This window comes from Helianthus annuus, chromosome 5, assembly GCF_002127325.2.
Source record: "Helianthus annuus cultivar XRQ/B chromosome 5, HanXRQr2.0-SUNRISE, whole genome shotgun sequence".
Lineage (NCBI taxonomy): Eukaryota > Viridiplantae > Streptophyta > Magnoliopsida > Asterales > Asteraceae > Helianthus > Helianthus annuus.
The window spans coordinates 37465534-37480042 of NC_035437.2; the positions used below are offsets into that span (position 1 = coordinate 37465534).

The 14509-nt window shown below is 42.6% G+C and overlaps 1 protein-coding gene across 1 annotated transcript; it reads right to left on the reverse strand.

The window, feature by feature from the left end:
* Positions 1 to 12064: 12064 nt before the first annotated feature.
* LOC110943044 lies at positions 12065 to 13429 on the reverse strand. The gene is made up of 2 exons (XM_022184802.1): positions 12731 to 13429; positions 12065 to 12556 (listed from the first exon to the last, which is right to left on the reverse strand). Exons 1-2 carry the CDS (start codon positions 13427 to 13429, stop codon positions 12065 to 12067), a joined length of 1191 nt encoding a protein of 396 aa, XP_022040494.1.
* Positions 13430 to 14509: the final 1080 nt, after the last annotated feature.

Here is a 14509-nt window from a genome sequence, read left to right on the forward strand (position 1 = left end):
AATAGGCTTTACGACATAATTCAATCTATGATTAACTTCAATGTCATCAAAGCTTATATAAGCCGTTTCATCAGCTAAGCATTTTCGTAGATAAGAAACATGGAAAGTGCTATGTATATTACGCAACTCTTCTGGCAATTCAAGTCGGTAAGCTACCTTACCCACACGCTCTAAGATTTTGAATGGCCCAATGAATCTCGGACTCAGTTTTCCCCGTTTTCGGAATCGAATTACCCTTTTCCACGGAGATACTTTAAGCATAACCATATCACCCACCTGAAATTCAATCGGTCTTCGTCTTTTATCTACGTAGGGCTTTTGCCGATCTTGAGCCGCTTTTAAATGAGCCCGGATCACTTCAATATTTTCATTAGTGATCCTGACTACGTCTTTGTGAGCTAATTCTCGCGGACCCACTTCGCCCCAACATACCGGGGTTCGACACTTTCTGCCATAAAGCATTTCATAAGGGGCCATTCCAATACTGGAATGGTAGCTGTTATTATATGAAAACTCAGCTAGGGGTAGATAGATATCTCAGCTACCGCCAAAATCGATAATACATGCTCGTAGCATGTATTCGAGTGTCTGAATAGTTTTTTCACTCTGCCCATCGATCTGCGGATGATATGCGGTACTAATTAATAACTTAGTACCCATCCCTTCTTGAAAATCGCGCCAAAAGCTTGAAGTAAAGCGTGTATCTCTATCCGATACGATAGACACCAGTACTCCATGGCGAGATATAATTTGATTTATGTATACTTCTGACATCTTCTCAGAAGTGTATGTTTCCCGAATTGGAATAAAATGAGCACTCTTGGTCAATCTGTCAACTACTACCCATATAGCATCAAATCCACGTGATGTTCTTGGTAGTTTAGTTAACAGATCCATAGTAATGTGCTCCCATTTCCACACCGGGATGTCTAACGGATAGAGTTTACCGTAAGGCTTCTGGTGTTCTGCTTTTACTTGTAAGCAAGTTAAGCATTTTTCCACGTACTTCGTGATATCTCGCTTCATTCCGGGCCACCAATAATTTTGTTTCAAGTCTTTGTACATCTTGGTAGCTCACGGATGAATAGAATAGCGGGACTTATGGGCTTCGTCAAGAAGAAGAGTTTTAACATTGCAAGTGTTTGGAACCCAGATTCGATCGAAACAGGTTTTCAATCCATTGCTATTATCCTGCAAGTCTTTGAGCTAACCCAATATTCTTTCCTTTTTCACATTTTCTTCTTATACAGCTTCAGTTTGCGCCTCCTTGATTCGTTCAAGTAACCCTGAGGTCACTATTAACTTCATCGACTGCACCCGAATAGGTGAATATTCTTCTTTCCTACTCAGTGCATCTGCAACTATGTTGGCTTTTCTGGGATGATAATGAATTTCACAGTCATAATCCTTCACCGTCTCTAACCAACGTCGTTGTCTCATATTTAACTCCTTTTGATCAAAGAAGTACTTGAGACTTTTATGGTCAGTGAAAATAGTGCATTTCACACCATATAAATAATGTCTCCATATTTTTGAGGCAAAAACTACTGCCGCCAATTCCAGATCATGTGTCGGATATTTCTTTTCATGAATCTTTAATTGTCTTGAAGCATACTGTCACACCCCAACCGATGGCGGAATCATCGGGGCGCGGCACTGAGCGAAACAGATTGTTCAGAAGTTTCCATAACAACTATCATACAATTCAGTTTTATAACACGTCCCATACCGTGTCCCAAATAATATCAAGTTATCATAGAAATCAACTAAACAATATGGGAACTGTTCCGACAACTCAAATTCTTAATTATTACAGACCGAATTAAATATTGTTTTAAGACTTCTAGACGGCTAACTGTAGATCTTACTGACTACAGGTGCCAGTACAAGATCTACAGATAATTATGGCCCTGGAGCAGGTATATGGACACTGTCCTAAGGTCACAGGCTCCTAGAAGCTTATTATTGCCTCGCTTCCCTAGCACGCTAGTAGCTTAAACACCTGTCACATACGTTAAAATAAAAGTCAATACATATAATGTAAAGGTGAGTACACAAGTTTGATATAGCATATAAAGTTCGCGACGATTTTTGATATTTCGACTTCGATGAACGATGATTTGAGAATGATAGAATTCCTAATCAACTTACTTTTAGTCTCAACTACTATATCTAACATACGAGCATCCTTACAACCATTTCGGGTTCGATTTCCATTGAGTTTGATTCACCTTTGAGTCTTGATTGATTTTGATTGATTCACCACACACTTTAACATAAAGTAAGCATGCACAAGTAACACGTAAGGCACACACACACGTATAAAAGCATTAAAATTATCCACACTTGAGTTCGATGATTGATTTGATTAGCTTGATTATTGATTGACTAGCTTTATTGCATTGTTACTTCCTATCATTCACAGTCGGTCGTTGATTCACAGTTCAATTATCGGCCGATTAGTTTGATTATACAACACTTACTCCAAATAATATGAAAATCAAAATGAAACTAAAATGAAATTAATCTTTATTGATCTTTAATTCCAATAACAGTCAACCCTTGACTTTGACTTTGACTTTTGGGAAAACACGGGGTGTTACAGTCTCCCCTCCTTTAGGGAATTTCGTCCCGAAATTAGGCCGAGAACCGTACATCGCCGTGTGATTTTACCAATTTGATGCTTCAGATCTATCTGAATAACTGCGGGTACTTGGCCTTCATGTCACTTTCGAGTTCCCAAGTGAACTCCGCGCCTCGTTTGCCTTCCCATCGTACTTTTACAATAGGAATGCGAGAGCGTCTGAGTTGCTTGGTCTGTCGGTCCATGATTTCGACAGGCTTTTCCACGAAGTGTAGCGTCTCATTGACCTGAAGATCGTCGAGTGGTATTATTGCGTCGTGGTCGGCTACGCATTTTCGAAGGTTTGAAATATGGAAAGTCGGGTGGACATTGCTGAGTTCCTCCGGTAATTCGAGTTTGTAGGCAACCTTACCGATCCTTTCCAGAATCTTAAAAGGTCCAACAAATCGAGGCGCAAGTTTCCCTCTTTTGCCGAATCGGACTACTCCCTTCCAAGGTGATACCTTTAGGAGCACGTAGTCGCCAACTGCAAATTCGCGGGGCCTGCGTCGTTTATCGGCGTACATCTTTTGTCTGTCCCGGGCCTTTACCAAGTTTTCCCTTATCTGGTGGATCTTGTCAGTCGTTTCTTGCAGAATCTCGGGCCCAGTCAATTGTGAATGACCGACCTCGTGCCATACAATAGGCGAGCGACATCTCCTACCATACAAGGCTTCGAAAGGTGCCATTTCGATGCTGGAGTGATAGCTATTATTGTACGAAAATTCGACCAACGGTAGGTGTTTGCTCCAACTACCACCAAAATCGATAACACACGCACGGAGCATGTCTTCAATAGTACGAATCGTTCTTTCAGTCTGCCCGTCGGTTTGCGGGTGGAATGCGGTACTCAAATTCAGCGTCGTACCAAGAGCTGCTTGAAAAGTTTCCCACAATCTCGATGTAAACCGAGCATCGCGATCAGAAATGATGTCTCGAGGCGTACCATGATTCTTAATGATCTCGTCGGTGTAGATTTGGGCTAACTTGGCCACCTTATAGTCTTCTCGTATTGGCAGAAAGTGGGCTGATTTGGTTAGACGGTCGACTATAACCCAAATACTGTCGTGACCTGATGGCGTGGTCGGAAGCTTAGTTATGAAATCCATAGCTATGCTTTCCCACTTCCATACGGGTATCGGCGGTTGTTCGAGTAAGCCTGAAGGTCTTTGGTGTTCAGCCTTGACTCTTGCACAAGTTAAACAGCTACCAACATATAGGGCAATATCCCTTTTCATCCCAGGCCACCAGTACTTGTAGCGAAGGTCCTGGTACATTTTGTCCGCACCGGGATGAATGGAATATCGGGATTTGTGGGCCTCGTTCATGATGATCTTTCGCAAATCTGTCCTCCTCGGAACCCAGATTCGGTCCAGATAATAGAATATCCCGTTGGCTTTGCTCACGAGCTGAGTTCCATCGTGATAGATTCGTTCTTTCTTCAACGTACGCTCGTTAAAGCAAGCGTGTTGTGCTTCGCGGATGAGAGCTTCGAGGTTATACTGAGCCTGGATGTTTCGAACACCTATCACGTAATTCTTTCTGCTGAGGGCGTCTGCAACTACATTCGCCTTGCCTGGGTGATAACGGATCTCACAGTCGTAATCGTTGAGAAGTTCTACCCATCGGCGTTGACGCATATTGAGTTCTCTCTGGTTAAAGATATGTTGTAGGCTCTTGTGATCGGTGAAGATCGTACACCTTGTACCATACAGGTAGTGTCGCCAAATCTTTAAGGCAAAGACAACTGCGCCTAGCTCAAGGTCATGGGTTGTATAGTTCTTCTCGTGGATTTTGAGCTGTCGAGATGCGTAAGCTATAACCTTGTCTCGTTGCATGAGAACACAGCCAAGTCCAAGGTTTGAAGCATCACAATAGACAACGAAGTCATCGCTTCCGTCCGGCAGTGTAAGAACTGGTGCATGGCACAGCATGTGTTTGAGGGTTTGGAAAGCAGTTTCCTGCGCGGTTCCCCACACAAAAGGCTTGTCTTTATGCGTAAGGGAGGTAAGCGGTACAGCAATCTTTGAGAACCCTTCGATGAATCGCCGGTAGTAACCGGCTAATCCGAGAAAAGAGTGAACTTCTGACGGATTCTTTGGCGTAACCCATCCCTTGACTGCCTCAATCTTTGCAGGATCAACGTGTATACCCCGACTATTCACAATGTGACCCAGAAATTGAACCTCCTCCAACCAGAACTCACACTTGGAGAACTTGGCGTAGAGTTGGTTTCCCTGAAGCAACTCGAGAACCAATCGCAAATGCTGCGCATGTTCGGCCCTCGATCTGGAATAGATCAGGACATCGTCGATAAATACAATGACGAAACGGTCTAAGAACGGTTTACACACGCGATTCATCAGATCCATCAAGACCGCGGGTGCGTTGGTCAAACCAAAAGGCATGACAACAAATTCGTAGTGGCCGTATCGGGTTCGAAAAGCGGTTTTGGGTATGTCTTCCTCTTGAATCCGCAACTGATGGTAGCCTGAACGTAGATCAATCTTGGAGAAACACTGAGCACCTTGTAGTTGGTCAAACAGATCATCGATTCTTGGTAAGGGGTATCGGTTCTTGATGGTCAGCTTGTTCAATTCCCGGTAATCGATGCACATTCGGAACGACCCGTCCTTCTTTTTGACGAAAAGGACTGGTGCGCCCCATGGAGAAGTGCTCGGGCGAATGAAGCCTTTTTCAAGTAACTCTTGGAGTTGGTTTGAGAGTTCTCGCATCTCAGATGGAGCGAGTCGATACGGAGCTTTGGCCACTGGGTTGGCTCCTGGAATAAGGTCGATTCGAAAGTCGATATCACGATTTGGAGGTAATCCAGGAAGATCATCAGGGAACACCTGAGGAAATTCTCGGACAACGGGAACATCCTTGACTTCAACTTTCCTTTTCTTGTCCGTCTCTGCTACAACAATGTTGGCCAAGAAGGCTCGATATTCCTTGCGGAGATATTTGCGAGCTTGAAGACATGACATGAGCTTGAGATCTTTTGCAGTAGTTTCACCATAAACACATAGATTATCACCACTAGCTAGCACAAAACGAATCATCTTATCGGAACACACAACTTTAGCATGGTTTTCACGAAGAAAGTCCATGCCTACTATGATATCGAAACTTCCGAGCTGCATTGGAATGAGATTAATCGGGAATATATGATTGTTGAGCTCGAGAGTACAATCACGGAGCACAGAATCGACAGCAATAGTTCTTCCGGTAGCGACTTCTACTTCGAAGGGTGACGAAAGATAAGAGCGCTTACGTCTAAGAAGCTTCTCAAATTCAAATGACACAAAGCAGTTATCGGCTCCAGTATCAAACAAACATGATGCATATATACCATTCACAAGGAACGTACCATTGACCACGTTGTTATCAGCTTGAGCCTGGCGTGCGTTGATGTTGAAAGTTCTGGCGTGAGCGGCTTGTTGTTGAGGTTGCTGTTGTTGTTGCTGGGGTTGTTGAGCTTCTTGTTTCACCACCCTGTTCGGGCACCGGTTTGCGAAGTGGTTAGGGTCACCACATGCAAAGCAGGTCCGAACATTGTTTGCCGGGGCCTGTGCAGTTTGAGGAGCTTGAGGAGCTTGAGGAGCAGGTAGCAGGGCTTGGTTAACAGCGGCTTGAGCTTGCGTTTGACGAGGACCATAGCGGCAATTCGCAGTGAAATGCCCGTAAACGTTGCAGTGGGCACAGTAACGGCAGGCCACACCCACCGGGTGATGATAAGAACATGTAGCACAGAGTGGGTGGGGACCGGTGTACGCACGCTTAGCCGGCGGCGCATTGATCACTGGCGCAGTGCGCTGTGGTTGTTGCTGTTGTGGCGGTACTGACTGAAGAGGAGCAGTATTGGTTGCGGCGGCGCAACTCTTGTTCTTCTTTCTTCTTCTCGAGGACTTGGAGGCTTGAGCAGTAGGGTTGTCGGTTGATGCGGCAGTAACTTGATGCAACGACTTGGATGGCTTATCCCAGACACCAGCCTTAACTCGCTTGTCATTAATCTCGGCAGCGAGTAGGTAGGTTTCCTCGATTGATGCGGGTTTGGCGGCGAACACAAAATCTGCAACACAATCCGGAAGAGCACGGATGTATTTCTTGATGGTCATCTCGGGAGTCTTGACCTGATCTGGACAGATAATGCTCAGTTGTTTGAAACGGGCGGTGAGACCAGCGTTGTCGCCCTCCTTCTGCTTGATGGTCCAGAACTCATCCTCCAACTTTTGGCGTTCGTGGGGAGGACAGAACTCGTCCAGCATGATAGCCTTCAGTTCCTCCCACGTCAGCTCGTAGGCAGCGTCGTTCCCGCGCTTATTCCTTTCGGCTGTCCACCAGTCCAATGCCCGCGACTGGAAGACACCGGTAGCATTGAGAGTTCGAAGATGATCCGGGCATCCGCTTTGACGAAGGGTAACTTCCACAGAGTCAAACCAGTGAAATAAGCCTGTAGGGCCTTCTTCACCGGTGAACTCCTTCGGTCCACACGCCTTAAATTGCTTGAAACTGAACGGAGCTTTGCTGGATTCAGTGAGGGTTCGGGATTCTTCCGACGACTTGCTGGTGTTTTCGTACACCTCACTGACAGCTTTCGCTACAGACCTTGAGATGAGCTTGGCGAGACGTCGGTCTCTCTTTTCCTGACGGGAAAGGTTTTGGCGAGTTCTTGATGATGACGACATGGTCTGCAATAGACATCGCCATAGGGCTCAACACAACGAATTCGAATCTCGCACGTCTTAGTTTACTAAAGCTTAGAATCACGTCGCATCTCACGTCACGTAACACATATAAACACATAAGCACATCATCATAGAGGCACATAAGCACAGAAGCAATTAGGGCACATAAGCAATTAAGCAAATAGAGCACTTAATTCCCTAAACACGTACGAAATTTTATCACAGAGGCTGTCAGAAAACAGAAACCTATAACCACAAGTCGAGTGTCGTTCGTTTTGCATATCAGATAGCATCACATTGTATCGTCTAACTTAGTCGTATAGCGTAGCATAGCATACTGGTCTCGTTTAGATCACATCAACAGGGATTTGAATCGAGATAGGATAGCAACAAAGGTCACGCAGATTGATAACAAATGGAGTAATAAACGAATCTTAAAACACGTAAACAGGTAAATCATATAAAATCAACAAAGCAACACTCAAAATCGGAAAATGGATTGTCTGCGGCTACTAGACTTTGACTAACCATGGCAATTTAACTATTCACAGTTGACTTGTCGTCACTTTCGACTCTAGGGGACATGTTTCTGCCTCGATTCTTGGGCGTTATGCATGCGCATTCTAGGCCATACTCGTGAGTTCAGGTCGTTGGAGTCCGTCAATTGCCTTGGCGAGATAAAATAACGTCGGAATAACTGCCAAGGTTAGGGTTTCACCCCTAGCTCAGCAATTTCTTCCTTGTTTTAAGAAAATTTTAGAGGAAAGTTTTCATCAAATTACGGGTTTCAGCCCTAATTTGGTATAATTTTCCCCCGTTTGTTGATAGAAATTAGCACAAAGTAATTGGCAAAATTTGTAATTTAGGCAGGAATTCGCGGGTTTCACTCCTAATCCCGTCCAAACTACAAAATTTGGCTCGGAGTTCGGATGTAATGATAGAATAGAAGGAAACAACATAAAATAAGCACATAAACTTGGTCTCTTGGTTCCTAACTATAGTCTAGGTCTCTAAGACAGCGATCCGGACTAGATCGTGTCTAACCTAATTCCCTATAGTTATGGCTCTGATACCAATCTGTCACACCCCAACCGATGGCGGAATCATCGGGGCGCGGCACTGAGCGAAACAGATTGTTCAGAAGTTTCCATAACAACTATCATACAATTCAGTTTTATAACACGTCCCATACCGTGTCCCAAATAATATCAAGTTATCATAGAAATCAACTAAACAATATGGGAACTGTTCCGACAACTCAAATTCTTAATTATTACAGACCGAATTAAATATTGTTTTAAGACTTCTAGACGGCTAACTGTAGATCTTACTGACTACAGGTGCCAGTACAAGATCTACAGATAATTATGGCCCTGGAGCAGGTATATGGACACTGTCCTAAGGTCACAGGCTCCTAGAAGCTTATTATTGCCTCGCTTCCCTAGCACGCTAGTAGCTTAAACACCTGTCACATACGTTAAAATAAAAGTCAATACATATAATGTAAAGGTGAGTACACAAGTTTGATATAGCATATAAAGTTCGAAAAGTTTACGCATAACCAAGCACGTACACAAGGGCAAACGATGCATGTAAATTATCAACATGGGACCATCGATACCAACGACTTCGAGTTGACTGTCCGAGACAGTTCGCAATACATGATTACCACTGTAATCCATGCAAGTAATTGTCCTTAGCAACCCCCGTGTGAACGGGTGCTGAGTCCAAACTATAGTACTACGTTGCTAAAGCAGGTAGATAGCACTCCACGTGTAAACATAATAAACAGCAATCATTTAGTCAAGTAATACATGCAAGTAGGTTAGCGTTCAAATAGTTTGTGTCGTTTGTGAATTTGATAGATTTCGTATGTAACACCCAAAAGTGCGGAAAGCAAAAAGGGATCGAGTATACTCACAATGGTTGATCGTGGATTGAGAGGAGCACTGAGAATAGGTTAGCCTGAATAGTTCGATAACAATACAATGAGTAATGCGGAAAAGTGAACAGTGGAAACTGGATCGGATAGACCATTCGATCGGACGGCTGTTCGGTCGAGTGGGCTGTTCGATTGGGTTAAAGTCCGTTCGAACGTCCCGTTCGATCGGCCGGCTGGCTCGATCGGCTGGTTCCTTCAAGTGGATTGTTTCTTCCTTTGATGTGAAGGATGTGTTTGTGTATGATGGTTTGAACTTTTGAAGTTTTTGCAGCATTACCTTTCAAGTTGGCCGATCGAACAGCTGTTCGATCGGTTAGCCCAACCGATCGGTTAGCAGCAAGGACTTGACAAGATGTCACTCGATCGGGTGGCATGCTCGATCGGGTGACATTCCAATGTTTCGAAAAGGTTAAGTGTTGAAGTGTAGTATCTCATGATTCGATGAGTAATGTTTACAATCGAGTGGCTCGATCGATCGAACAGAACTCTGTCAATATTACACCTTGTGAGTTTGGGGGACTAAGTGCTAGTCGATCGGTTAGCCTAGTCGATCGGCTGGCATAGTCGTTCGGTTGGGCTGTTCGATCGAACAGCCTAGCCGTTCGGCCAGCTTCTCGATTCGGTTAACCTATCACTTAACACTTGGTTATTCCCGTTACTTGGTGATGCTTTAGAGATAGTTTGATTTCGAGTTGAACCATAGAACCTCAGCCTTTACTCGACTCACTGACTCGGCTGGAATCACCCAAGTCCGGTCAGTGGGCGTTTCAGGACCTAAGTCTAACGTTTAACCCGGAATCGGTAGATCTCTTGATAGAACCCGAATCTTGAACCATGTGTTTGTTTAGAATGGTTTATAAATCGGTTCAAGCTTCGTTTTCATCTTTTTGAGTGTAAAAGAGTTGAAAGATAGATGAAAACCCATCTTCCAATCCTTTCCCACCGTGAAATGTTAAGATCTTTGGTAGATTTTAGGTTATTTATGTGGAAATCGGTTAGATCTAAGCTATTCATGGTGGAATGATGTCAAAACTTAGTGTTCTTGAAGAACACTTGATGACATCACCCAAGAACACCTAGATCTTGGTGATTTCATGGATGAAATCCAAGTTTTGAAAGATAGAAAGATGGAGAATCGATTAATGAACAAAAACGTACAAGGATTAGAGCGAAATACTTACCGGTTTGAGAGAAATCTGAGATTTAGTGAGAAGAAGAGGCTGGTCGGTCAGAGCTTTCCAAAAGTGGAAAGTTTGACAAGGACAGCCCTATTTATAGGCTTCCAAAAGAGGAAAGGGTCAGCTGATCGAACAGCATCCCTGATCGAGCGGCTGCCCGATCGAACAGCCTGTTCGATCGGCTAGCCTGTTCGATCAGGTTGCCCTGTTCGATCGGCTTGCCTGGTTTTGAGTGTTTCGCGACGATTTTTGATATTTCGACTTCGATGAACGATGATTTGAGAATGATAGAATTCCTAATCAACTTACTTTTAGTCTCAACTACTATATCTAACATACGAGCATCCTTACAACCATTTCGGGTTCGATTTCCATTGAGTTTGATTCACCTTTGAGTCTTGATTGATTTTGATTGATTCACCACACACTTTAACATAAAGTAAGCATGCACAAGTAACACGTAAGGCACACACATACGTATAAAAGCATTAAAATTATCCACACTTGAGTTCGATGATTGATTTGATTAGCTTGATTATTGATTGACTAGCTTTATTGCATTGTTACTTCCTATCATTCACAGTCGGTCGTTGATTCACAGTTCAATTATCGGCCGATTAGTTTGATTATACAACACTTACTCCAAATAATATGAAAATCAAAATGAAACTAAAATGAAATTAATCTTTATTGATCTTTAATTCCAATAACAGTCAACCCTTGACTTTGACTTTGACTTTTGGGAAAACACGGGGTGTTACACATACGTGATCACCTTTCCTCGCTGCATAAGTACACATCCGAGACCAAGCTGGGATGCGTCTGAATAAATAACCATATCTTTAGTCCCATCTGGTAACGTTAGCACAAGGGCACTGGTCAATTTTTCTTTAAGAATACGGAAGGCATCTTCTTGTGCACTATCCCATACAAATTTCTCATCTTTACGGGTTAACTTAGTTAATGGAGTTGCAATTTTGGAGAAATCTTGTATAAATCTCCGATAATAACCCGCAAGACCTAGAAAACTCCTAATCTCTGATGGATTCTTTGAAGGTTTCCATTTAGACACAACTTCTATTTTTGACGGATCTACCGACACTCCGTCGGCACTAATAACGTGTCCTAGAAACTGTACCTCCCGTAACCAAAAGGCACATTTTGAAAATTTTGCATAAAGTTTCTCACGCCTAAGCGTTTCAAGTACTTCACGCAAATGACATTCGTGATCCACTTCGATTTTTGAATACAAACGAATATCGTCGATGAAAACAATCACCGACTTATCCAACATTGGCTTACAGACGATGTTCATAAGATCCATGAAATCCGCAGGTGCATTAGTTAATCGGAAAGACATTACTAAAAACTCATAATGTCCATAACGCGTTCGGCATGTTGTTTTTGGTATATCTTCTTCTTTTACTTTCAACTGATGATAACCCAACCTTAAGTCGATCTTCGAAAACCAACTCGCGCTTTGTAATTGATCAAACAAGTCGTCAATCCTAGGAAGCGGATATCGATTCTTTACCGTGAGTTTATTCAAATCCCGGTAATCAATGCACATCTTCATACTTCTGTCTTTATTCTTTACAAATAATACTGGCGCTCCCCACGGGGAAACGCTCGGTCAAATAAATCCTTTGTCTAAATGGTCTTGTAATTGCGACAACAATTCTTGTAGTTTCGACGGCGCTAATCGATAAGGAGCCTTGGCTACCGGTTTCGCGCCCGGGACTAATTCAATACCAAAATCCACCTCACGCTCTTGTGGTAACCTCGGTAGATCTTCTGGAAAAACGTCTTCGAATTCTCGTTCCACTGGTACGTCTTTGATTTCTGGAGCCTCTTTAGTCGAATCATGTATGTAGGCCATATACGCCTTACATCCATGTCGAACCAGTTTGCAAGCTTTGATGAAAGAACAGATTATGGGGCTGCAGCTTTTCTCCCCATAAATAGTAACATGTTTTCCGCTTGGAGACATTAGTTGTATCTCTTTACGGTTGCATATTACTTTCGCGTGATATCGAGCTAACCAATCCATCCCGATTACCACTTGAAATTCTCCCATTGACATGGGAATTAAGTCGACAAAATATTCTTCATCGTCAATGCTCAGCTTGCAATTCCAACACATATCACAAACAATAAAACTTTTATTATCACCTATTTCTACTTCTAGTGGTATAGGTAATTTTGTTAATGTGAATGTACGGTGTTGAATAGATCGATGTGATATAAAAGATCTATTTGCACCCGTATCAGATAAAATTCGTGCGGGAATTGAATTTACGAGAAATATATCTGAAACAACATCAGGTTCAGTTTTAGCCTCAGCAGCTGTCATGTGGAAAGACCTAGCCTTTGCTTTCTGGGCATCAGGCTTTGCATCAGCAGTGTCTTTAGTTCCGACTATGTCCGGGCATTCAGACTTTTTGTGTCCCGGTTTATAACATTTATAGCACACTGACACCTTTCCTGGGTAATTTGCAACCACATGTCCTACTTTGCCACAAGTAGGACATGGTTTGTTTTTAAAATAGCATTCGCCCTTGTGATTCTTTCCACAAATTTTGCATTGAGGTATTCCCCCCTTTTCAACTCCTTTCTTGGGAGCTTCGTTCAGTTTTTGTTTCTTTACAGAACTGGGATTTTTATCAAATGCTCTTCTCTCACCCCTATCAATCTGCCTTTTCAATTCAATCTCTCTTTCACGTGCGGCATTCACTATCTCTGTAAGATGCACATATTTGGAAGGAGTCATGAACTCCCTATACTCTGCACTCAGCATGTTGTAGTAATAATAGATTTTCTGTTCTTCATTTTGAACCAGCTCGTCAGAGAACCTAAGCTTATCAAGAAAGATTCCCGTAATCTTTTCTATCGACTCACCGTTATGCCTTAGCTGAATAAACTCTTCTTTGATCCTATTGATTACAGCTTTCGGGCTATGGTGTCTAAGGAACGGAGTTTTGAATTCTTCCCAAGTCATATTTCTCGTGGCTTCAATTCCCTGTTCCTTCTTCAGATTATCCCACTAATCCTTAGCTTGGCCTCTCAACTGACCGGTTCCGTATGTCACGAAATCAGTCTTATCACAATGGGTCCTTTCGAATACCCCTTCGATGTCGCTAATCCATCGTTGACAAACGATCGGATCAACTTCACCATGATAGAACGGGGGTTTGCATGCCATAAATTTATTATATGGACACGCTTTCGATTTACCTGCATCTTTCTTTTCATTCATCTTATCGTCTATTACCGCTAAAAGTGTAGTTTGTAGTCTATCGATGAACTGCGGTATACTAGCTTCTAAAGCTTTTCCGACTTCCTCGGAAATAGTAGCTTTCATCTCTTCAGTTACACGAGATGTTGATTCCTTTCCGGTTTCACCGGCCATTTCTTTGACTGAAATATTCACAATAGTTAATCAATATCTATTTAATTTATTCCCACCTTGTTACATGGAAATTTATATTACACATACTTAATCACAAGTAATGTGTATTTATTTTTAGGTTCGGTCAAGTACATATCTTGCCTTACCTTTCTTACTTAGTATATTTCTTGGGTTCGAGTATAATAGTACACTCCTCCCATACACTTTTGAATACCTTACATCATCTAAATCTATACATTTGAACTCATTTATAAGTAACTCTTGCCGGATGTCTTGATCAAGCTTTGAACCGAACACACTGTGACAACTCGAACTTTTGACTTTCATTTTGTATTTAATGCACGTTGACCTTGACCGTTAACTTTGACTGTGTAGTTGTTTGACTGATTGACTGGTAATCATACATGCTATGTTTTATTGAAACGTGTTATGATTGTGCACTTATGTGGCTTATTGTTATAAGAATAACATGGATTAGTATAAAACACTTAGACTTATTCACCAATCAAACCATCTCGACGAATCAAACTTGTGATTCGCCAAGGACCACTCAACGAAACAGAAGCACTGTTTCGTCAACCCATTCTCAACGAAACAGCCTGTTTCGCCGGCCCATATGATTCGTCAAGCCCATTAAGGGCCCAGGACCATTAAAACACGTATATGTTA

Excerpts from the sequence above, each read along its gene's own strand:
- LOC110943044 (XM_022184802.1), bottom strand. The coding sequence starts at position 13,429 with ATGACTTGGGAAGAATTCAAAACTCCGTTCCTTAGACACCATAGCCCG. Across the intron at positions 12,557-12,730 it reads TTGTTTCAGATATATTTCTC|CTGAGCATTGACGATGAAGA; the intron begins GTAAATTCAATT and ends TGGAATTGCAAG.